The sequence below is a fragment of the Mya arenaria genome, chromosome 2 (assembly GCF_026914265.1).
Source record: "Mya arenaria isolate MELC-2E11 chromosome 2, ASM2691426v1".
Lineage (NCBI taxonomy): Eukaryota > Metazoa > Mollusca > Bivalvia > Myida > Myidae > Mya > Mya arenaria.
The window spans coordinates 48,132,935-48,158,730 of NC_069123.1; the positions used below are offsets into that span (position 1 = coordinate 48,132,935).

Genomic DNA, 25,796 nt, shown 5'->3' on the forward strand with positions numbered 1-25,796 from the left:
GTATTAATCTTGTTTACATTATCACTAGGAAGCGAGAAAGCGTGATCAAAGCCTTTCACCTCGTAAGTTTAAGTATTAAATAAATTGTTTCTGTAAAATGACAGGGTTGACCAAGATATTATTTGACGATTTATGAAATATTTTCTCAAACAAATATACTAGCTAGACATATAGACATTAGTATAAACTATTTGCATGTTTCTTGTGCAGGTCTCCAGATAAATTCCTGTCAGTGTTGTCTGTCACGAACTCAACTCTTCGCTATGGTGAGCCTATATATAGTTATGTACTTATTTAAAAAACAAAACAGAAATTGCTATCAAAACGTTGTGTATCAGTTGCTATTTTTGAAATCACTTAAATACTGGTCCAGATGTTAAGTTAAAAAAATCTTTGCTTGCTCATGCTTGATAGTGATAAGTTATGTAACTTACTTGGTATGCTTAAATATGGTCACATTTTATGGCCCTATGTATACTTAAAATAATTATTTATTTTTTTGGTTTAGCAAATTACTTATAAACTGTTCAAGATAATATTAATTAAGTTCAAACTTTCAATTCTTGCTCAGAGTAATAACAAGCTTTTAATTTATACAAGTTATGTAATTCATGCTTTAATATTGTCAGATTTATGGTCCTTTGTATTCTGCAAAATGTCAATTCCCCCACCCCTATATTTTGGGACCTCAATCACCCTCTGGCTCTTGTTTGAACTTTTCTTATTACTCAATCTCTGATTTTAAGACAAGACATTTGAAACCAATGCAGATACAATCAATCATCAGTTACCTAAATTATAGAGTTTGTTTACAGAGTAACTATCCACCAAGTTTTGGCAGCTTTCAAGGATATGGCGGGTATGGAAATTTTAATCCCCGCAACTCTGGACCACCTCCCCCACCCATGGGCATGGGCATGGGCATGGGCATGGGCATGAGCATGGGAATGGGGATGGGAATGGGGATGGGCGCATTCCAGCAGAGTGCCTACAACAACCAGTCTGGCTTCAACTTTCAAATGAACATGGGAGGTTTGTTGGAGTGTTTCAAAAATCATTTTTTATTTGAATAAATGTTACTTTATTGTTTTCTGAAAATATCTACGCGGTATTAAGATCAAGATGATTATCTTTGTGACTTATGACCCTATGTATTACTGGTATATTGTGTAGCAATATCTTTCACTCTGGTTGATGATAGTGTTCTGCTGCTTTATCCTTTGAGTAAAATATCAGCTTGAAGTGCTTTCTTTTTACATGTTTAATAATCTAGCACACCAAAACATATGTCAACCTACATTAATACATACTTCAGGTGGACAACCTGGCTTTGGTTGCCCTGCTATGCAGCAGATGAGCCAGAATTACCCCATGGGAAATATGGTGAGTGTCAAATACATGTTGGTAACAACTGTATAACCTGCCCATTTCTGATTTCGGTTTATATTTCATATAAGTTTAATTTATCTTTTAACAGTTTGGAGAGTGTGTTTTCTCGTTGTATTGTCGTAGCCTTGATGTTGGTGTCGCTGTTGTGAACGATTTGTACCATTGCCATAACTCATAAGCTGAAATGTTTGTTGCATTGTGCCCTTTGATAGGCTGAGAATAATGGATGAGAATTACTCTTGTTTAAATGTATCTCTTAATTGGGCAGCCCCCACCCCCAGCTCCACCCATGCCCCAGTCCTACTCCAATGTGCCACAAATGCAGCAACAGCATGACCTTGAAATGCAGAGGCACATCTACCAGGTTAGTGATAACACTATTCTACATGTATATACATGTATATAATAACAATTCTTTCTTACTTTCATGTTGTTTTAATTTTATATTTTTATATATTATATATCAGTCATTCATAATATATTTAGCAAAAGTTACAAACTACATATATATATTAAGTTAATGACTTTATTGATATGCTTTTAGAAAGAAATATATATTTTACTTCAACATTTCCATTGCAGCAAATGGGATTTAGAGCTCCAAAGGCACAGGTAAGCATTAAGACTTAATGGTAATTTATTCCTCTTGGCAACATTTCTAGGCTGTCATATTCATTATGTTTGTGTAAGAATGAGTTCCCTTACACCTGTCAAGTTTATATATATACACTCACAATACAAGATTCCTTCTATGTCGGCATGGTTTATTTAAATTTGAACTGGTCTTCAAAATGTCCAAAAAACAGTTTCTTATTTGAAATCATAAAAATGTTGTAAGGTTCATATAAGAGTGCATTGCTCCTACCTACGCTTGTTTCAATTGTAGGCTCAGCCTGCCCCTGAGGATGATATGGAACAGGCAAAGGTCGTAGTCACAGAAGAACCAGAGGTACGTACATTGATGGCAGTTACATAGAATAGGCAGTTACATAGTTTAGACAGTTCTACTGTGAAGGCAGTAACAAAGTTAAGGCAGTTAGATTATATAGGCAGTTACATAGAATAGGCAGTTACATAGTTTAGACAGTTGTACTGTGAAGGCAGTAACATATTTTAGGCAGTTACATAGTATAGGCAGTTACATAGTTTAGGCAATTACGTAGTTTAGGCAGTAACATATTTTAGGCAGTTACATTGTATAGGCAGTTACATAGTTTAGACAGTTGTACTGTACAGGCAGTAACACAGTTAAGGCAGTTACATTGTATAGGCAGTTACATAGTTACGACAGTTGTACTGTACAGGCAGTTACACAGTTAAGGCAGTTACATTGTATAGGCAGTTTTATTTTATAGGCGGTTACATAGTTTAGACAGTAACATTGTATATGCTTTTACATTGTATAGGCACTTACACAGTTTAGGCAGTTACACTGTATAGACAGTTACATTGTATAGGCAGTTACATTATTTAGACAGTTATACTTTGAAGGCAGTAACATTGCATAGGTAGTTACATTATGTAAAGAGTTGTACTGTGAAGGCAGAACTTTACTTTCTTTAGGGAGTTACATTGAATAGTCAGTTTTATTGAATAGGCAGTTAACTGTTGTGTTGGTGGTTACATGTGTAGGTGGTTACATTGTAAAGGCAGTTACATGTTATAGGCAGTTCCATTATGTAAATAGTTGTGCTGTGAAGGCAGTTACATTTTGTAGGTAGTTACATTGCATAGGCAGTTAAGTATTGCATAGGCAGTTACATCGTATAGGCAGTGACATTGTATAAGCATTTACATTGTGCAGGCAATTATGTATGTATAGGCAGTTACAATGTATAGGCAGTTACATATTGTAGGCACTCACATTGTATAGGCAGTGACATTGTATAATATATAATGTGTAAGCAGTTATGTATGTATAGGCAGTAACAATGAAAAGGCAGGTGCATTGTGTAGGCAGTCACATTGTATAGGCAGTTACATTGTATAGGCAGTTACATTGTATAGGCAGTCACATTGTATAGGCAGTTACATTGTATAGGCAGTTACATTGTATAGGCAGTCACATTGTATAGGCAGTTACATTGTATAGGCAGTCACATTGTATAGGCAGTTACATTGTATAGGCAGTCACATTGTATAGGTAGTTACAATGCATAGGCAGTCACATTGTATAGGCAGTTACATTGTATAGGCAGTCACATTGTATAGGCAGTTACATTGTATAGGCAGTCACATTGTATAGGCAGTTACAATGCATAGGCAGTCACATTGTATAGGCAGTCACATTGTATAGGCAGTTACAATGCATAGGCAGTCACATTGTATAGGCAGTTACATTGTATAGGCAGTTACAATGCATAGGCAGTTACATTGTGTAGTCAGTCACATTGTATAGGCAGTTACAATGCATAGGCAGTTACATTGTGTAGTCAGTCACATTGTATATGCAATTATATTGTATAGGCAGTTCTATTGTACAGGCAGTTATATGGTATAGGCAGTTTTATTGTAGAGGCAGTTTAATTATATAGGCAGTTGTATTGTATAGGCAGTCACATTCCAAGGCAGTCACATTGTAAAGGCATTTTCATTGTAAAGGCAGTTTCATTGTTAAGGCAGCTATGTATGTATAATCAGTAACATTACATAGGCAGTTACATTGCGTAGGCAGTTATATTGTATAGGCAGTTACATTGTATAGGCAGTTACATTGTTTAGGCAGTTATGTATGTATTGGCAGTTAAATTATATAAGCAGTAACAATGTATAGACAGATATATTTTATAGGCAGTTACATTGTATATGCAGGTACATTGTATAGGCATGTACATTGTATAGACAGTTACATTGTAAAAACAGTTATATTTTATAGACATTTACATTTTATAGGCAGTTACATTTTATAAGCAGATTTATTGTATTGGCAGTTACATTGCTTAGGCAGTTAATTAGGCTGTTCCATTGTATAGGCAATATAGTGTAGGCAGTTACATTGTATAGGCAGATTCATTGTTTAGGCAGTTACATTGTATAGGCAGATTCATTGTTTAGGCAGTTACATTGTATAGGCAGATTCGTTCTATAGGCAGTTACATTGTGTATAGGCAGTTACATTGAATAGGCAGATTCATTGTTTAGACAGTTACATTGTGTATTGGCAGTTACATTGTATAGGCTGTTAGGGAATTGTTGACAGCTCAATTTCTTTCACCACCTATGTGTGGTGTAGCTGGCAATAAGTAGGCGTGAATATGCTTGTTGTTTCTACTACACGGAACGTTAACATTATCAAAGTTTGTTTCATTGGTTTAACTGTAGCAAAAATAAATTTCCGGAACTATGTGTGCCTTAGTGCTGTATGTAATAGTTAATTTATATTTAAAGCATACAACAAATTAAATGTACATGTAGCAGAATTATTGCCACCTATATATTACCATAGCATATGGTGAAAGAAAGCCAGATGGTAAGAAACGATCCAGCGTACATGTGTTGCTACACGTGAGTAGTGTAGAAATGCAGGGGGGGGGGGGGGGGAAAGCCACCTGTGGCCGAAAGCCACCTGGGGCCAAAAGCCACCTGGGGCCAAAAGCCACCTGGGGCTAAAAGTCACCTGGGGGAAAGAGCCACTTAAACCATGGTATACGTGTGACGTAGCCGAGCTAACCCTTACTGGAGTCCTTAACCTCGACCTTAACCCTAGAGGTGGGGTGTATATTGTCATACATTACGAGCGCTATACCAGGGTAGGCAACTGCATACTCCGATTTCGCTTTACGCGCGATAGAGTCGCGTATCTTAGATCATATAGCTTATGAACTCGGTTAAATGTATTAGCGCAGTATAAACTTAAATATGTTTATAACTAAGTGTACTTAACCCATGAGTGTATGTTAACTGTTATTTCCAAAAAACGAAAAATGATTTAATTGTAAACAATGTGATTCTCCAGTAAGTTAATTTCAATAACATTGTACACATCGACACCTGGTTTATTGTTATTGAAACTTACTTACTGGAGAATCACATTGTTTACAATTAAATCATTTTTCGTAGATTATTCATATTTTTCCATTTAAAAAGACCGGGTATGTCTACCAGGTAGAATTCATGCCTTATGCGTGATTGGCTAGTCGGTGTTATCACGTGATATTACCGAGGTAGGTGTATAGCTTAATTATGTCACCCGATTAGAACAAGCCTTCGTAGCTTTGTAAGTACGGCGCTGGACTGCATTTTGGCGACACGGGTTCGAACCCGGTCTCCGACACAATTTTATTTTTACAGTTTGGTACTCTTTTTATAATTATGATATCAAAGCGTAACACATTCTATTAGATAATTGTCCTGAGATTCGTTAAAGAAATTATTTATTCTTGGTGCCAATACGTGAGACAGCCCGTTTAAAATACGAGCGATTAGTTTCCCGATTAACAAAAGGACATTGAAATGTGTTATTGTACAGTTTGGTTAGCTTATATATAAATGTGGAATATAAATAACCGCTTTAAACTAATGTAAGGGTAGACCATGTATTTGTTGCGAGTTTATGTATAATTATGGAATATATACAACTGTTTAAAACGTATCTAAGGGTAAAGCTAATACTAATAACGTATTTACCAAATCAGACATCTCATTTCGAATCGAGTGTCGTATTTCAGAATGTCATTCATGTGAAAAGGTTTCCTGACTCGACTATACTAATGTTTTCATTTTCGCGCGCATATTCATTAGTATTCTATTACATTTATTGAACAGTTTTCGTTTTGGTATTCTTTGTTCGCTTTTCTGAGAGTATTAACGTGATGGAATGGCACAACTTGCCGGCGTCATTGAAGTGAATTTAAAATCGTACCAGAAGTGGTTGTCTATTTTATAGCAAAATAAATTTGTTTAACTGCGATAACGCGCTTTGTTTAGATAAACACCCGATATCATACCGTTTTTCATAAAGCGCGGTCATTTTTAAAAATCAATCATGTTTTATACGTGAGATACTATAGGGTCGCGCTTTCAGGTATAGACTGTATTTGATAAGGGATTCATTCAACTCGTTAGTACTTGGTTCGAATCCATAATCTTTGACGAACAATTCCTCAGTTGACTTTTTTTAAATTCTTTCGGTTCAATTCGATTCATACTTTGTTCGGCTATGCGTTTGCTAGCGTTGTTTTTTGGCAATCCATCCTAATTGTATATGCTAAATAAAAAAAACAAAGGCAAACACCGTATTTTGTTCACTATTTATTCTTTTCTTTTAACCGTTTATATCAAATTCATTTGTCTATAAACGTCAGTTTGTTAGCATGAAAGCAACTCTGCATAGGTGAGACTTAGAAAATATAGCTCTATTCTCGATATTATAAGTCGAATGATACCGCGCAAGTATAAGTATTATAATAATAGCTGCTAACATTACATGTTATATCGTTGGCAGCAAAATGTACATGTGCATTTGTTATAATGCGATATATGCAACATAAACCAAATATATGCAACATGATCAAAACGTTTACGCAGCATCCACATTTTGTAATAGAACACATAGTCGTCTCAGATTTAAGTCATAACTTTAATCGAGTATAAATATATTACTATAGTTCTCTTGGCGCTTTTGCGAGAGAAAGTACTCGCAAATGTTCAAAGGGCAGCATAACATAAGTCGTATCAAAGTCACTCTGGACTTTTATTCTTGTTCCATGTCTTCGTCGTTCTCTAACTGAGGAATATCGTAAGTATCCAAGACTTTATCAAAGAGGAACCTCCGCTTCAGAATGGCGTACTTTAAAGCTTCCTCCGGTTCATAGTTTTCTTCCGCTACGAGCTTATTCGCTGTATTTTTCACAGCTTTATACACCGAATCTTTTTTCATAACGGTGAACCAGCCTAGTTTGCCACCAAAAACATTCATCATAGCTTTTCGAAAAGTGTTTTTCATGTCTACAAAGACATGTTCCTTAGCTTCACGCTCACTCATATTTGCATCCTCCTCCATAAGTCCATTTACATCAGCCTCGTATTGTGACTGACACTTATCAAACGCTTCCTCAACAATGTCTTGCCAGGGATCAATATCGACAAAGTCCTCAGAGGTAACAGATACGTCATCGTCTTCGTCGTCGCTGCTATCGGAAACGGTTTCGGGACAGGTCCAAAAATATCCTCTTGAACACTAGTATCCGACATCGCGTCTTCTTCAGAGTCCACGTCGGAATGAGCAGACTTTTTGTGTCGTAACATATTATCTTGCCTTCCAAAATACTTTAAACAAATATCGCACTGGTGCATTGTCCTCAACGTCTCGAACGATACTGAGGAGGAGTCGGGACAGCATTCAGTTTAATATTTCTCCAATGGTCGTGATGGACTCGAGCTTGTTGGAGTTCTGCCTGGGCTTTCCTTCCTTAGAGGACGCCTCTTTTCTAGATCGCTTGTTGTTCTTCTTACGAAGGCTTTCCGACTTGGCCCCGGGACTTTTGCGATTTCGTCTTTTACTGGCTTCCGCCATTCGCTGTAACTCCAGATCTATCAATGTCCGGGTAGGCTTTGACTGACGTTCTAGCATACTCTTGGCGATAGCCGTCGTCTGCTCAGCTGGTAAAACCATTCTTATTACCATTTTAGAATAAGGCATCTGATTTGTTTTGCGAACACCCTTTTTAAACTTCCTGTTCGCCGTCTTGTTATTTTTATCGAACAAATCCATTTTTAAATACACGTCTTTACCTCTCGACATCCGCCAGTATTGTGTCACGAAATTTTAGTTTCCAGTCTAAGTTTCAAATGATCAAAAAATGTTCTCCTATCTTGAAACGTTTTATCGCAGCATACACATTTATTAGAATAATACGCACTAGTATGCCATATTCTTAAATGATGCAAAAGATTTCTCCAAAAGAAGAACACGTAGGCGCATTTGGAACATTGAAATATGCTATTTTCTTGCGCATTTCGTTCCATTTTTGCGGACGTTTTCTATCCCTCAAAAGTCCATCTCATTGTTATGATGAAACAATGTGGAGGCAATGAGGATGGATGAGGAGGCAATGAGGAGAAATGAGGAGGAGGCAATGAGGAGGTATGAGGAGGCAATAAGGAGGCAATGAGGAGGCAATGAGGAGACAGGCAGTAGAGAGCCATGCCTCGCTTCCTGACCTCTCAATAGTTGTCTGTGAGAACGTTTTTTTGGAAATAACAGTTAACATACACTCATGGGTTAAGTACACTTAGTTATAAACATATTTAAGTTTATACTGCGCTAATACATTTAACCGAGTTCATAAGCTATATGATCTAAGATAAGCGACTCTATCGCGCGTAAAGCGAAATCGGAGTATGCAGTTGCCTTCCCTGGTATAGCGCTCGTAATGTATGACAATATACACCCCACCTCTAGGGTTAAGGTCGAGGTTAAGGACTCCAGTAAGGGTTAGCTCGGCTACGTCACACGTATACCATGGTTTAAGTGGCTCTTTCCCCCAGGTGACTTTTAGCCCCAGGTGGCTTTTGGCCCCAGGTGACTTTTGGCCCCAGGTGACTTTTGGCCCCAAGTGGCTTTCGGCCCCAGGTGGCTTTTTTTCCTCCATTTCTACACTACTCACGTGTGGTAATTTCTGCTTTTTCTTTTGTGTACTTTTTGCCTTGTCTCTGCTATATTTGAATAAATATTTTCACTGTATTGTAACTTGCTAATATTTATAATTCACAATGGTGAATGGATCAACCATATCATCGTACGATCTTTAATTTTATTTTCCTATTGTTGGTCGATATTAAATTTTAGTTATTTTTTCAGCACAGTTTTTATTCTTTATTTGAAGACAAATCAACTGTGTAAATGTTCATTCAAATATTCGGGTTATAAAGTGCTTAGCCATTGATTGAACAATATTTTTCTTTGTTGCTTTTTATGTTTGTGCAAACACCTTATTTAAGTTATATACTTATTCGGTTGTATTGATTTCAGGTGAAATCAAGCTAGGTGCACTTTATTAGTATATCTCAGGCAACTGGGCAAATATTATAGAAAGCACGGGATATGTGTAGCCAAACTAAGTACATGTATAAAGATAAACCATACAACCATTGAATTGATGGTTGTAACAGAATCCTTATTCATTGCGGCATGAAATAACAGCCTTATATATTATAAATGGACAGGATTAAAGTTTTTAAAGATGCACTCTTACTCCCAAATAAGATTTACCAAAATTAATGATATTGTTTTAATATTCCAAAAAGGATGAATAAATGTCGAAAACAATGGTTCTTATGAAGGATAACCGAGTTTAATTTGAAAGAAATATGCATAAAACACGGTATTTTTACCTTATGAGACTATAGTAGACCACATTAAATCTTTAAGCATTCACTAATCATTTAATATTTTTGCGCTTTCTGCTATTAAATACACGGTTATAATCTTGTTATCAGTAATTAGTATTTTCCATAAATGCATTATTTAGTAAGTAGTAAAAGGTTTATCAGTCAAAATGGATTTTTGTTATACACGTTCGTGTATTGATTTTGAGTGTCGCGTTAAGTAGTGTGGACTTGTGTTATAACTTTTGACATGATTTCATTAAAGAATTGCATGAACATGTGCGCTCAACATAGCAACGTTAAATGTATCTAACACTGTAAATTATCATATTATTATTGCGATTGTCCCTGTAGTTTTCAGTGATTTATTAATGACACACAGAACTTCACATTCATGGTCATTACTATGAAATTGTAACTGGTTGAACAAACTTCATAAAATCTTGCCAAGGCTTTTTTTTTAATCAATTCAAAATAATAATAATTAATAATAATAATTCCTTTTCGACTGAACCTCTTTATTTTTCACAGCCACGTCTAATTCCTTTCCAACATAGAGAACACGTTCTAAGATAAGCTATTGTATCTATAGATAACAATATACAATTTCAAGTTTATGAATTCGATATAAACAATTTTTACTCGCGAGACCAACAAGGCTAACAGATCCCTTCAGAGAAAAGCATGCTCGACCTTGAAGGGGTCCTCTGGTCTTTATATACAGTAAATTCTCAATCCACACGGAACTCGGGCTTTGCTAATTTGCATATTACCAAACAAGTACATTAACGTAATATGAACATACTTCCATCTATAACAGAATGTTATAATATGAACACACATCCGCATACGGTGGATCGTTACACAATGTTTCATGTTCAGAGGTATAATCGATATATTTTAATCTGTCTTTGTCCGTCGTCCGTCCGTCAACAATCGCTTAAAAACATCTCCTCTGAAACTACCTGGCCAAATTCAATGCAACTTCACAGGAAGCTTACTTTGGTGTCCCTCTGAAAAAATACAACAAGTGGTCACGATTGATTAACATCAAAATGGCCGACTTCCTGTTTTGCTTTAAAAAGTATCTCCTCTGTAATTACCATTCTAAATTCAATGAAACTTTACAGGAAGCTTTCTTGGGTGACCCTGTACATAAATACAACAAGGGGTCATGATTGCTCAACAACAACAACAACATGGCTGACTTCCTGTTTTGCTTAAAAAACCATCTACTCTGAAACTACCATTCCAAATTCAATGACACTTTACAGGAAGCTTCCCTGGCTGACCCTCTATAAAAATACAAGAAGGGGTCACGATTGATTAACACCACAACCACAACAACAAAATGGCCAACTAACTGTTTTGCTTACAAAAAACATCTCCTCTATAACTACCAACCCAAATTCAATGAAAATTTACAGGAAGCTTCCTTGTGTAACCTTCTACAAAAATACAACAAGGGGTCGCGATTGATCAACAACAACAACAATCTGGCCAACTTCCTGTTTTGCTTTAAAAAACATCTCTGAAACTACCTGGCCAAATTCACTGAAACATTACAGGAAGCTTTATTGCATGACCCTCTACAAAAATACAACAAGGCATTGAGATTAATCAAAAACAACAACAACAACAAAATGGCCGACTAACTGTTTTGCTTTAAAAAAATCTCTGAAACTACCAGACCAAATTCAATGCAACTATACTGGTAGATTCATTGCATGACCCTTTACAAATATAAAACAAGGCATCGTCATCAGTAAAGATGTGTCTAAATTGCAACATTTTTATTAATGCTTTATCACAGAGTTGTGGCCCTTTGCTTAGGTGAGCGTTTTAGGGCCATCATGGCCCTCTTGTTTTTTTAAAAGGTTGTAAGGTATTTTTTTTATACTTTTTATGTTTCTTCTTTTCAGTATCACTACTCTACATCGCATAACACAGTTTTATGTTAATAGTTTATATAAATTGTCGCATGCCTTGACCCTTCTGGTGATCTTCAACAACATACACAAAGTCATAACATTTATATAAGAAGCAATATTGACTAAAATGACTCTTTTAGAATTTCATAAACAAAACACATTTTTAACATTTACCTTGTAATGGTCATCAATTATCAATAGACAATCATCCAGTGGTGCTTATTTTCCAGGACTCTGGTAATGATATAGATGAGGAGGTGAAGCAGCGATTCCGGTCGATGTTTGTCGAGGAGTTAATGAGGCGCTACCAGATCAGTGGCACCCTGGAGATGGTGCAGGGCACGGTCGGGCCGCTTATTAAATACCCTGAGGACGATATTGTCGTGAGTATACCTTGGCTAGAGCCTGCAGCCTTTCTAGTTTTTGATGGCATATTGCAAAATTTTGTTTCATTTTGGCCAATTTATCTTTTAAAAAAATCATTGAAAATCAAACACACGAAACCAGTATGAATTGAGCATGCATGTGCGACAACATGTCATTATTTCATTGTACGGTAACTCTTACTTATGCTACTCATAATCAGGTGAACTTTTACCGAGAGGAGAGGGACACTGAGCTCAAAGACCAGGAGTGGGACCCAGAGGCCGATTGTGAATACCTCCGGGCGGCCATGAAGGGACTGGGTATGTTGTAGCGTCGAAATTGTGTAAACTTATTTTTCCATTTGTTCTACAGTAGCCTATGGTAAGTTATGTTTTATAAAAAAAAATCAAATATTTATCTTAAACTTAAAGGATCATGTGATTCCAGGTACCGACGAAAGTATTATCACACACATTGTTTCAACAAGATCGAACAGCCAAAGACAGAGGCTGAAGGAGATGTTCAAGACGATGTATGGCCGGGTGAGTTCTGACACAGGCAATATAGGGTTTAATGTACAGATAGGAAAATCAACAGAGAGGTGATGAAAATGAAAACAAAAAAATTGTCTCAGTTTCAATGTTGCCACAGTGAATAAGTTCAGTAACCCTTCCCAAAAAATAAACATGGTAAGAGAAATGATCAAATTGACTTGTTCCAACATTGTACCATGTGTTTGGCAATATACAAAGACAGTTATTTATAGCTTCGTTAATACAGTATGTTTTCAATTGTTTACCACCAGGACCTGATTGAGGACATCAAGAGTGAGTTGAGCGGCGACTACAAGGATGCCATCCTCGCTTGCTTTGTGTCCCCGGCCTACTATGACGCCAAAGCTGTCAAAAAGGCTATTTATGTAAGCACAACTGCTTTAATGTATTTGACGCCCGTTTTAAGAGTATGTTTTCTGATGAAAGTTTTATTTAAATAAATGCAATTCATATTGTGTAAAATTTAATAGTAAAAATCCTTTAACTATTTTACTGGACACAATTAGTGTATGTGTGTGGACAGTGTATGAGTGTAGACAGTGTATGTGTGTAGACAGTGTTTGTATGTGGACAGTTTATGTGTGTGGACAGTGTATGTGTCTGGACAGTGTATGTGTCTTGACAGTGAATGTGTGTAGCCATTGTTTCCGTGTGGCCAGTGTATGTGTGTGGACAGTGTATGTGTGTGGACAGTGTATTGTTGACAGTGTATGTGTGTGGACAGTGTATGAGTGTGGACAGTGTATTGTGGTCAGAGTATGTGTATGGACAGTGTATGTGTGTGGACAGTGTATTGTGAACAGTGTATGTGTGTGGACAGTGTATGAGGGTGGACATGGTATGTGTGTGGACAGTGTATTGTGGACAGTGTGTGTGTGTGTGGACAGTGTATTGTGGACAGTGTATGTGTGTGTGGACAGTGTATGAGTGTGGACATGGTATGTGTGTGGACAGTGTATTGTGGACAGTGTATGTGTGTGGAAAGTGTATGTGTGTGGACAGTGTATGTGTCTTGACAGTGAATGTGTGTAGCCATTGTTTCCGTGTGGCCAGTGTATGTGTGTGGACAGTGTATGTGTGTGGACAGTGTATGTGTGTGGACAGTGTATTGTTGACAGTGTATGTGTGTGGACAGTGTATGAGTGTGGACAGTGTATTGTGGTCAGAGTATGTGTGTGGACAGTGTATGTGTGTGGACAGTGTATTGTGAACAGTGTATGTGTGTGGACAGTGTATGAGGGTGGACATGGTATGTGTGTGGACAGTGTATTGTGGACAGTGTATGTGTGTGGACAGTGTATTGTGGACAGTGTATGTGTGTGTGGACAGTGTATGAGTGTGGACATGGTATGTGTGTGGACAGTGTATTGTGGACAGTGTATGTGTGTGGAAAGTGTATGTGTGTGGACAGTGAATGTGTGTGGACAGTGTATGAGTGTGGACAGTGTATGTGTGTGGACAGTGTATGTGTGTGGACAGGGTATGTGTGTGGACAGGGTATTGTGGACAGTGTATGTGTGTGGACAGTGTATGTGTGTGGACAGTGTATTGTGGACAGTGTATGTGTGTGGACAGTGTATGTGTGTGGACAGTGTATGTGTGTGGACAGGGTATTGTGGACAGTGTATGTGTGTGGACAGTGTATGTGTGTGGACAGTGTATTGTGGACAGGGTATTGTGGACAGTGTATGTGTGTGGACAGTGTATGTGTGTGGTCAGTGTATGTGTGTGGACAGTGTATTTGTGTGGACAGGGTATTGTGGACAGTGTATGTGTGTTTCAGGGTTTGGGCACAGACGAGTTGGCCCTGATTGAGATCCTCATGACGCGCACCAACCAGCAGATCAAGGAGATGAAGAGTGTCTATGGCGAGGGTATGTACTTCATACAGTTCACTCGCATCCCTTAGCCTTAATGTTCATGCTTTGTTAGGTTTTAATTTTGTTTGATGGCTTAGTTTTTAAAATTGATTTAAAACATGATACTAGTATGCCATTTTTTTTTAAATCCCTCTTTGATAATATTTCCTGGATAAACCAATGTAGAATCAAGACTTCAAACGATAATTATCTTTTGTTTGTAATTTAGATTGTTTGTGAAATAATAACATGTGTATTTAAATTGAAAAAAAATGCATATGTTTTTATATAATGGATTATGTGAAAAAAATCCAACTCTTGATTATCATCTTTTCTTTATTAACAGTAGTTTCCAATCAGAACTCTGTTTGGTTCTTGTTTAAGAAATGTGAGCATGTCCTGAATGGACTTTTCCATGGCAAGGTTATAAGTATTGAAGAAATTAGGTTTCATGACATACCATTTGGGTCGCCTCCCACAAACTGTTTAAAATAATACACATATAAAATAGATGTGCATCTCTAATTTTGAGATTCAGTTCTACACATCGAGGTTTACTTTATCAAACCTTAAAATAAAGGTACATATCTAAATATAGACAGGGAGTAGGATTTTATCATTGATTCCATATATAGAGGTGAAACTCTTTTTCATAAATATATTTAGAGCCGTATTCAATAAGCAACTTAGATTGAACTTAAAGTTAAGATTAGAAATTAAATGTTTTGATTGGCTAGTATATTTAGCTGACCAATAGGCTGAATGGAATCACTGAGGCATGTCTAGTGATAAGGATACGATCAATATTGAATACTGGCCGTTATCTTACTTAGAGAGTTGAAATTCTATATTTAGAGGTGCAACTCTTATTCGGCTTCACTTTCGGCTTTAACCAACTTTTGAACAAAATGGACATAACAAGGTCAGTGTGTGTATTCCACGTGATAAATTGCGTCCTAAATGCTACGTCGGAAGGCAATATTTTGCTTCGATTGAAGACTTAAAACAATGATAACTTTTCATTTTCTTTACCATTTTTAATGAAACATAGCGCAGTCTATGCAGCTTACGGAGCCCCGCCTTCGGACTTTTACCGAATTTTGATTGAGAGTTCAGGGGCGTAGCTTCCTATAGGCCATGTAGGCTGCGGCCTACACAATTTTCAGAAAAAAAGCCAAATCTGCAATAAAAACTTAATTTATATATCTGAAACCAGGTATTTCAAATCTATCGTTTTCCTTTTCACTAAAATACGACATAAATGTTACGTATCTAATTTGTCGAAATTTGCATACCAGTAGTCTGCGCTTTGACGCTGTTCATTACATACAACATTTATTTAAGGTAAAACATAATGATATTGATATCGTTACTCTCATTAATGTTTTTACAACAAAGAAATATACGCTAAAACGCACCACCTAGCTAAAACGAAATCCCGGGGATGCATGCCCTCGTGACCCCCCCCCCCTCCTCAGAAAGTGGCCTACACATATACTTTCGTCAAGCTACGCCCCTGCTTATAACACTTCGACAAACCTTTTCACGATACGGCCGTCTGACGGAGCACTGTCAAAACATTGTTTGGGAAACAGGTTTGTCGAAGTGTTTGATGAAACTAATCACCTTATCAAACTCCGGTTATAAAACAAAGGTGGCGCTCTTTAAGCTGCATAGACTGGCCTTTGTTTCATTTAAAATGGTGAAATAAGCGAAAAGTTATCTTTGATTTAAGTCTTTATTTTAAGCAAAATATTGCCTTCTGACGTAGCATATTTGACGTCATTTATCACGTGGTATACACACACTGAAGGTTAGAGTTTAATTACCTTATCCATAAGTCAGGCCAAAATATAACAAAGACTCAACTCATTTTACGACTAAGCATAAAAAATATTAAAAATCATATATGATTCAAACTTTTTTAAAGCGCATTCTCTCATAGAATAAGTTGATTAAAATTTTTAATCAAGATCCCAAAAAAGAAAACATTCTACAGTATAAAATGTAAAAACTGAACCATTTTAACATTTACTCTATTTAAGTATTTTTTCGCGCCAGAATAAGTTTTCTTTGAAATATTGACGAAACGTTTCTACTTACATATTCTATCAGGAAATATCTTTTTAAAAACATTAAAAACATACTAGAATTATAATAATATGCCTTTATATGGTAAAATAAATTGAGAATGAAATTAAGATTTGACTAGAGTATTTTTGTTATATTATTTAGGGTCAGTTGTCTTGGGCCTGGAGTCTATAAAACTAGTCATTGAACTGACTGCAATTGTGCTGATATAAATAATATGATAATGAAATATTAATCTGAGTCAATTTCCATCGTCTAGATTAAAGCGACAGTGAATTGGTGCATTGTGACGTATTTTAATATCTCCGCTATTAACGTTAAAAATAAACTTTGGGCTAAGGCCTAAAAAGGTTTGTTAAGGGTGACATCTTTTTCAAAAATAGGTAGGGTAGGTAGGCTTTTTTATTTTTATTTTTTATTGGGTTTTACATGCATATAAGAATGTCATTTTCATAATTAGAGAATTGTGTTAAAGTAATCTTCTGTATAAAGCATTCATGGTTTTGAACTAGGTATAGAATAGCAATAAAAAAAGTTTTCATTTTATTTTCAAACTGACTATAAAAACGGTAGGGTCGGTGCCTATTTCGTAGGTAGGGTTGGGTAACCCGAATTTAATGTATTTTAGGCCCCTACCTGGATCCGCTAGTGGTGTTAGTACGAGTCTCTTGTAATACCGTGCGTCCCCGTGTTAATGTCTAATAATTGTGGAAGGAGTCTCGTACTAGAAGCGAAGAAACCAACCAAAGTCCTCAAATTGTGGTACCATTGTCTTTCAAATCATTCGCTTAAAGGTCGTCGAAAATGTTACATCTACGGCAAAATTGCAGTGATTTTAGCCTGTATCGGTTGTCAACGACATCTTTTTCAGATGATAAATCTTTACAGTGGTATATCATGAGAGTAATAAATATGAGAGTATGCTTCGTTTATGATTTTCATGACAACATGTCGGCCACTTTCTGGTCAGAAATAATAATATGACTTCCGGGTAACTATGTTTTGCATGACGTTACAATTTGGATTGAGCATGTTTGTTTACATTTCACCTAGTTGCTAGGCCTGACAAGAAGACGCGCGCGACGCTGCTCGAGGACGATATTAAAGGCGACACGAGCGGATATTTTAAAAAGCTGCTCATTTCTGCAGCTCAGGTGCTTGCCATTATAATTTATGTAGCCCATTACAAATAGAATCGTCAGAACCATAGCATGTTCAGTAGTTGTTATTCTTAGAGTAGCAAAAAAGACTTCAAACATTCGAAATCATCTATTATGTCATGGCAACGTTGCCCAACTCTGGTTTGTAGCCGTCCAATTATTTTCTTCTTTGATACACGCTTTTTACATTTCGAGAAATAATATGAGAGACAAATGTAATTCTTAAGTCAATAGCGAATTTTTTGCAGAGTTACAAAACAACGTTTTAGATGAAAATGCAAAATGTGCATTAAATCTACTGTTTATGTAGATTGTATTATCGATTGTTTGAAGAAAATTTGTTATTTTGTTGAATTCTTAAACATTGAGGGTGATGTAAATATTATTTTTAATACTTATAAAAGTTGCGTGTTTCGCGTCACGTCCTGCCCCGTCGTATCGAGTCCCACCCACTCTATCATCCTGACAAAGATTTGTTGAAAGTATATGAAATATCAGACAAACGATTACTCACAGTCATGCTGTCGTTCTGATTTAACTGTTTTAGGAGTAAATGTGTCCCTGGTGGGAATTAAAAACCTCCTATCCAATCCTTGTTCCTCTTCTTTTTCTACTTCTTTACATAGACAGTTGTGTCGGATATCTGTCTTTGCGTGACTGTATTATACCTTGATGAGTTGGTAATGACGCTCTGGCTTGATTAATTCCTTTCAAACCCTCTAAAGTCCTGTTACGGTGACAGTTTCAAGGCGAAATACTACAACACTTATTAATGTAGATAGTCTGATGCAGATGCGGTGTCTGTGTTGCTTCATATGTTGTGTGTCTCGTTCAGTGTATTTGGGATATCACCCTTGTGCCTTCAAACACCATCTTTGTTTCATGTTTGGCTATTGTGCTTTCCCTGTAGTTTCCATTGTACACGTATAAGAATTGGGGTGTCCTTGAAGCTCTTTACAATACGTCCGATCAAGTGCCTCTCCTAAATATTTCATTTTCTAGATAAAGAAACAATTGTTGTTTTCAGTTCTTTTTGTAAAATGGACATTCATCAAAATCTGTCTTCGAAGCTGAACGTCGTTATAAGGATAGTTCAATACCACTTGTCATGTAAAATATGAGTACCATTGATACTGTAAAACATGGTAGAGAACTGCTAGTCTATGTGGGTGTTGCGTGTTCGGTCGTTTGATCCCCTGTGCCGCCTAACAATATATTAGTTGATTGTTGATTATCCGGCTTGTCCCTGTAGTTTGTCTTCCAATGAAGTATTATGTATGGTTCCTGTGGCATGTCTGTAAATATTAGGGTAGGTAGGTCGGTTTTGTCTTCCGAGTGTATTTATTCATTTTCTTAACATGCCCTTTCTCATTCATATGCACGTATTTTCTGCAAATTCTGGCTGTAGATGTTGAATTCTAAACACAGCTTTTATGTACCTTGTGGCTTTTACTCGTGCTCTGTAGCATGCTACAACCTGCTTTGTACCAAAGCGGCCGGGGAGTGATACACAACATCCCACATAAGCCGTGGGCCTGAGGGTTTAGGCAGAGAGTTTGTCACATCAAATCTTGAGCAGGTTCACACGGAATCTTAAGCAGCCGACTTATGATGACTGATGCTAAAATATATACTGGTTTACCCAGAAATATGTGTCTGCCTACTTCAGAGTTTTTGAGATTTCTTCTGACCTCTCAGATGATGTTCCGAAGACAAACAGACTAATAACTTTAATATTGAGCACAATGTCTGAGCTACAAACATTTGACAAACGGGTACAAATATGTGAAATAATATTTGTTTCACAGTTTACTGGTATTAACATTTGTAAGTGCTATTTATTTCTTACACATAGTTTTGATACTAGCTCAAAAGTATTATTTTACATTAATGCTACCTCACCAAAACAAACTCGTCCTTGACATCATTTAAGATGGAAAAAGTTTTGCAACAACAGTAAGAAGACATGAAGCTGTCATGGAGGCTGCCATATTGTTGTTTTTTCAGTTAAACTAAACATCCGAACATCTTCGGTAGATTGGTACTCACCACTTTCGTACCACTCAAATTCGTACCCGTGGTTCGTACCTATTCGGAACATTTCTGTATCGAAATTACGCAAAAAAGTCGGTGGTAAAATTTAGGGTCTGTCGGTCATTATTTTTTTGAACTACATTATTATTCTTCACCTGTGGTGGTCTTGTACTTTCTCAGTTGCCAGGCCGGACGAGGTCACTTACGAGACGCAAATCGAAGATGACCTGAAGGGCGATACGAGCGGAGATTTTCAAAGACTTCTTGTGTCCTGTGCCCAGGTTTTGCGTGTGATTCTGACTCCAAACATAATTTACCGTTCACAATAAACTGATGGGTGTGGCCATGCATTGTGTCGTGTTATGCTTATATCTATCTAAAGACTTTATATTTCTTCACCCTTTCCCTTCCTCACCCCCTACCCCCTTTTCCTCTCTCACTCCCCACCCTCCTACCTGCGCCCGCTACTCACGTCCTTATTTCATTACTGTGTTGAATTCTAGTTTTTTAAAAGATTATTAATTATAAATTCTCTGCAAATTATAAATACCTAATCCAATTGGAATATACTACTAGTAATTACAGCTTTAAATTTCAACTGCTTTCGGATGCATTTATTATATAATTTGTATTGTATTTTATCAGCTTCGATCAACATGTTTAACTCAGGTTTTAAATCTGAAAAATGGATGTGTGTTAAAAGATCACAAACAAACAAGATTTATATGAATACAATCGGGAAAACATATGGTTGCACAGCGCTTTAAAACTGTGTATTACGTTGCCAGGGTAACCGTTACGAGATCAGCAGGGAACGCTTGGATAATGCGGTGGAGGAAATCATCAATCAAAACGGCGACGGCACGGGCATGTATCAGGTATATGGGAAACGTTTCTCTTTTCTATGATGTTATCATACAATGTAAATGGTTCAAGACTTCTCCGGGCCTTGTGTTAGAGAAGGAGCTAGGCGGCTTGGTGTGTGACAGTGGTGTACTCACCATTACTGCCAATGTAGTGCCTCAGTCGAAACGAGATTGTCTTCTAGGTACTATGAAGTGCAGGATTATTATTTGTCACAGATACATTACGTGTTACAATCTTTGCTGCTGTAGTATCATTTTCACTTTTCAAAGTATTAGTAAAAATAGACATCAGACAGTATTGTTTGGATAGAGGCTGCAAAGCTGACTATGTGTTCATAACAGCAAGAGTCCGAACAATTGTTAAGTTAGTCGATCGAGTAATGCTTTATTTGTCATCAATTCTGTGTATTTTGAGCAAATGTGTGCTTAATATGCTTACGAACTCCTTATTATGCCCCCTTCGAAGAAGAGGGGTATATTGCTTTGCACAGGCATGTCGGTCGGTCGGTCGGTCGGTCAGTCCGTCGGTAGACCAAAGCTTGTCCGAGTGATAACTCAACAATTCCTGGACGTTTGGTCATCAAACTTGACATGAAGGTTGGGCCATACCATTAGATGACCCCTATTGATTTAAGGGTTCATCGGGTCAAAGGTCAAGGTCACAGTGACCTTTAAGGGTAAATAATTTTAAAGCTTGTCCGAGTGCTAACTCAACAATGCCTAGACCTATGGTCATCAAACTTGATATGGAAGTTGGGCCTGACCAGTAGATGACCCCTATTGTTTTTTGGGGTCATCGGACCAACATTAAATGGTAAAAGGTGGTCCGAGTGATAACTTGACAATGCCTGCACCCATGGCCCTCATACTTGACATGGAGGTTGGGCCTGACCAGTAGATATCACCCCTATTGATTTTGGGGGTCATCGGGGCCGAAGGCAAAGGTCACAGTGACCTCGAATGGTAAAAGGTTGTCCCTGTGATAACTCGACAATGCCTGCACCCATGGCCCTCATACTTGGCATGGAGGTTTGGCCTGACCAGTAGATGACCCCTATGGCTTTGGGGGTCATTGGGCCAAAGATCAAGGTCAGGCAGTGACCTGACATGGAGGTTGGGCCTGACCAGTAGATGACCCCTATTTTTGGTGGGGTCATCGGGCCAAAGGTCAAGGTCACAGTGATCTTGAATGGTAAAAGGTTGTCAGTGTGAAAACTCGACAATGCCTGCTCCTATGGTCCTCATACTTGACATTGAGGTAGGGCCTGATCAGTAGATGACTCCTATTGTTTTCGGGGTCATTGGGCCAAAGGTCAAGTTCACAGTGACCTTGAATGGTAAAAGGTTGTTTGAGTGATAACACGACAATGCCTGCACCCATGGCCCTCATACTTGACATGGACATTGGGCCTGACCAGTAGAGGACCCCTATTGTTTTTTGGGGTCATCGGGCCAAAGGTCAAGGTCACAGTGACCTTGAATGGTAAAAGGTTGTCTGAGTGATAACTTGACAATGCCTGCACCCATGGCCCTCATACTTGACATGGACGTTGGGCCTGACCAGTAGATGGCCCGTATTGGCTTTAGGGGTCATTGGGCCAAAGGTCAAGGTCACAGTGACCTTGAATGATAAAAGGTTGTCCGAATGATAACTCAACAATGCCTGCACCCATGGCCCTCAAACTTAACTTGGAAGTTCAGCCTGACCAGTAAAAGACCCCTATTGATTTTAGGGGTCAAAGATCAAGGTCACAGTGACCTTGAAAACTAACTCGACAACTCCTGGACCTTTTGTCATCAAACTTGACATGATGGGTTGGCCTGACCAGTAGATGACCCCTCTTGATTTTGGTCGTCGGGCCTAGGTCAAGGTCACAGTAACATTTAACGCAAAAAAGTTAACAAATCTTCTGTGATATCTCAACAGTGCCTGAACCTAAGATCATCAAACTTGACATGGAAGTTGGGCCTGACCAGAAGATGACCCATATTGATTTTAGGAGTCATCGAGTCAAAGGTCAAGTTTACAGTGACCTTGAATGCAAAAATGTTTCGAGTGATAAGTCGACAATGCCTGCACCCATGGCTCTCAAACTTGATTTGATGTTGCGTCTGATCTGTAGATGACCCTTATGATTTTAGGGGTTATGTGGTCTAAGGTCAAGGTCACAGTGACCTTGAACGAAATAATCTTGTCTGTGTGATAACTTGTCAATGCCTGCAACCATGGCCCTCAAACTTGACATTTAGATTTTTTGTGACCAGATGATGACTCCTATGGATTTTGAGGTCAAAGGTCATGGTCATAACACACTCTTTCCTCACACTTTGAATGGTCATATTCTTAAAAACTGCCTCAACGGCATCCATTGTCAGTGACAAACCAGCTATCATTTCGGTCCATGCATATTTCATTCAATTGTCCATATAATTCTGACAACATGGCGCTCAGGGGGGGATAATGTTTGACAAACATCTCTTGTATAATCGGAGAATAGGTGTTTGCTCTGAAAGTATTGTACTGTTATAAAGATAGTCACAAATGCATTGAATCATCAACCATTGGGAGGTTCCAATACTATTAGTAAACATCATCATCATCATCACCACCACCACCACCACCACTATCATCATCATCAGCAGCAGCAGCAGCAGCAGCAGCAGCAGCAGCATCATCATCATCATCATCATCATCATCATCATCATCATCATCATCATCATCATCATCATCATCATCAGTTGGCAAGGAAACATGTAAAAACCTCATTAATAATTATATTTGTGAAATAACTGACACACCACGTGTCTTTACACGTAGGTGAACTACACCAAGCTTGCGGACCTGAAGAAGGCACAGCGGGATGCCAAGCGCCTGTTTGAGGCTGGAGAGGACCGATGGGGTACAGACGAAGAGACGTTCAACCTCATCTTCGCCACCAGGGACTTCTACCAACTCCGGGAAACATACAAGCAATATGTTAAGGTACGTATGTTCACTTTCATCATTATTTGGGCTTGCTATACTGAAAATATTCTCGTGTATAGACATAATGCGGTGAATGAATATAAGAAAGTATGCTCAGATTAATTGCTTTTAGAATTAAAGACCAAATAATTATAAGGCGATAACTCATTGACTCGAGCGATACTGCTGCCTATCAAACCTGACCAATTCTGACCAAATTTGGTGATGATTGGACAAAGAATTCTAATATTAATGGTCAGACAAAACTTTTCACTTTAATTGAAGGGAGATAACTCTTAAGTGACTTAAGCGATATGGCTTGTCCGAGATATTATATCTATACACATTCTGACTAAATTTGGTGATGATTGGACAAAGGACTAAAAAATGGACAGACAATACCAATATTAGGGATATTTTATTACTAAAGGGCGATTTCGAGTATTTAGAGCGATATTGCTGGTTAACAATCTTGTCCGAGATATGCTAATACATACTTTGACCCAAAACGGGTATGATTGGACATAGGCTTTTTAAGTTATTGAGCTAAGTTTTACGTAATTAATATACTTAAAGGGCGACAACTCTCAAAAGCAATATGGCTGGTTATAGAACTTGTCATAGATAAAATGCCAATACACAATCTGACTAAATTTGGTAATGATTGGACTAAGGCTTCTTAAGTTATTGAGCGGACAACTCAATTGACGCCACCTGATCGCATCCCCCCGCCCAGATTAAATAATTCCTTTACTTTTTTTTAAAACGGGCGTATAAAAATACACGCATTTTTACTTTATTGTCATATTATTTACTATGAAGTTTGACTATAAGCTTTAAGAAAAAGTGTTTGAGCCTACAATGTGACATTTAAAACCCGCCTTGAAACAGATAACCCAGGCTGACATCCGGCACGCGGTGGACAGTGAGACTTCCGGGAGCTACAAGAAGGGACTGATGGCGGTTGCGCAGTCGATCATGAACCGACCCAAGTACTTCGCGGAGCGCCTCGTGAAGGCCATGAAGGGTCTGGGCACCGACGAGGATACGCTCATCCGCATCATCGCTAGCAGATCAGAGGTAAAACATGATATACAAAAGAGACCTATATACGAATGTCATGAATGTTTTCATTTCAAACGGAACATTCATCAGATATTTAACCGAATCATAACTAAGTATAAACTTATTTTGCTACAGAATACCATATATATAATTATTTTAAGTAAATTGCCGCGCAATATGATATCTGAACGGGGATTTTACACCTGTTTTTACCGTTGTTCACCTGTTACTATGTGTTATATGTTGTTGTTTCAGATCGACATGGTCCAGATCAAGGCCGAGTTCCTAGAACTGACCAAGAAGACCCTGTTTAGATACATCGAGCATGACACGAGCTTCAACTTCAAGAAAATTCTCCAAGCTCTTGTGGGCAGGGATTAACACCAACAATTTGATATAGCGTTGTGATATAGCGTTGTGATTGTGATATATAGATGTGATATAGCGTTGTTTTTATACAAACAGTTTCCGTCCATTTTCCCGTTTTCCAGATGTTTTTGTTGTGTTTACACGAACTTGATATTAGAAATGTAAATGAAAGTTGTATGTTCATGTTTTACACTGAGTGTTAATTTGTTATTGTTTTCTATTTTCAATTGTTTTCTTTTAATCTGACATGATTTTGATATGGTAATGAGTAAGAGTTTCTGTCAATCCTAACTATCAGTAGGCTGTTCGCATTGCCCACATTTGAAGTATGCAAATTATCACGTGGTTTGCACATGCGCATTGCTATCCATACATGATGTTGAATGTATCAACAGTTTTGATGTTTGTCAAGCTAACTTGGTACACAAAAAACCTGTACCATATGCAATATATATGTTGCATGTCTCCTCATTTCGCGTAGTATTTATTTAGATATGATTAAATCGGACGATCTTCGTGATTTCACTCGCAGTGTTTTTGTTTTATGGAGCACTCGCTTATGTGAAAGTTTTTGTTTTTAATATAAAGATATATAATCTACTATTCAAGAGAACTTTTAAAGTAAAAAAAGCACTATCGTGTGTTAATTGTTTGTGCTAGAGATGTTACAAACGTATAATACAAAGCACTTACCATGACTTCTTATGAATTACTGTTATATAATACACATATATATATATATTAACATTTTCCAATAGAAATTCGTTCCTGCAAAAATGGTTATCGTTCACAATCGTAATATTATCAAAGCATATTAAA

At 37.5% G+C, this 25,796-nt stretch overlaps 1 protein-coding gene across 3 annotated transcripts; it reads left to right on the forward strand.

Annotated features, from left to right (window-relative positions):
* Window positions 1–11: 11 nt before the first annotated feature.
* On the forward strand, window positions 12–25,502 carry LOC128221510 (annexin A4-like). Of its 3 annotated transcripts, XM_052930125.1 has the most exons (18): window positions 12–62; window positions 211–266; window positions 816–1,032; window positions 1,316–1,383; window positions 1,658–1,753; window positions 1,972–2,001; window positions 2,276–2,338; window positions 4,835–4,858; window positions 11,879–12,031; window positions 12,235–12,334; window positions 12,462–12,556; window positions 12,820–12,933; window positions 14,352–14,442; window positions 17,572–17,672; window positions 20,501–20,590; window positions 23,397–23,561; window positions 24,435–24,623; window positions 24,864–25,502. In XM_052930125.1, exons 2-18 carry the CDS (start codon window positions 264–266, stop codon window positions 24,987–24,989), a joined length of 1,725 nt encoding a protein of 574 aa, XP_052786085.1. In that variant the 5' UTR covers window positions 12–62; window positions 211–263; the 3' UTR covers window positions 24,990–25,502. The 3 variants fall into 3 exon arrangements, with proteins under 3 accessions (XP_052786085.1, XP_052786079.1, XP_052786090.1); XM_052930119.1 differs by lacking the exons at window positions 12–62; window positions 17,572–17,672 and adding an exon at window positions 19,893–19,993; XM_052930130.1 differs by lacking the exons at window positions 12–62; window positions 4,835–4,858.
* The last annotated feature ends 294 nt before the right edge of the window (window positions 25,503–25,796 follow it).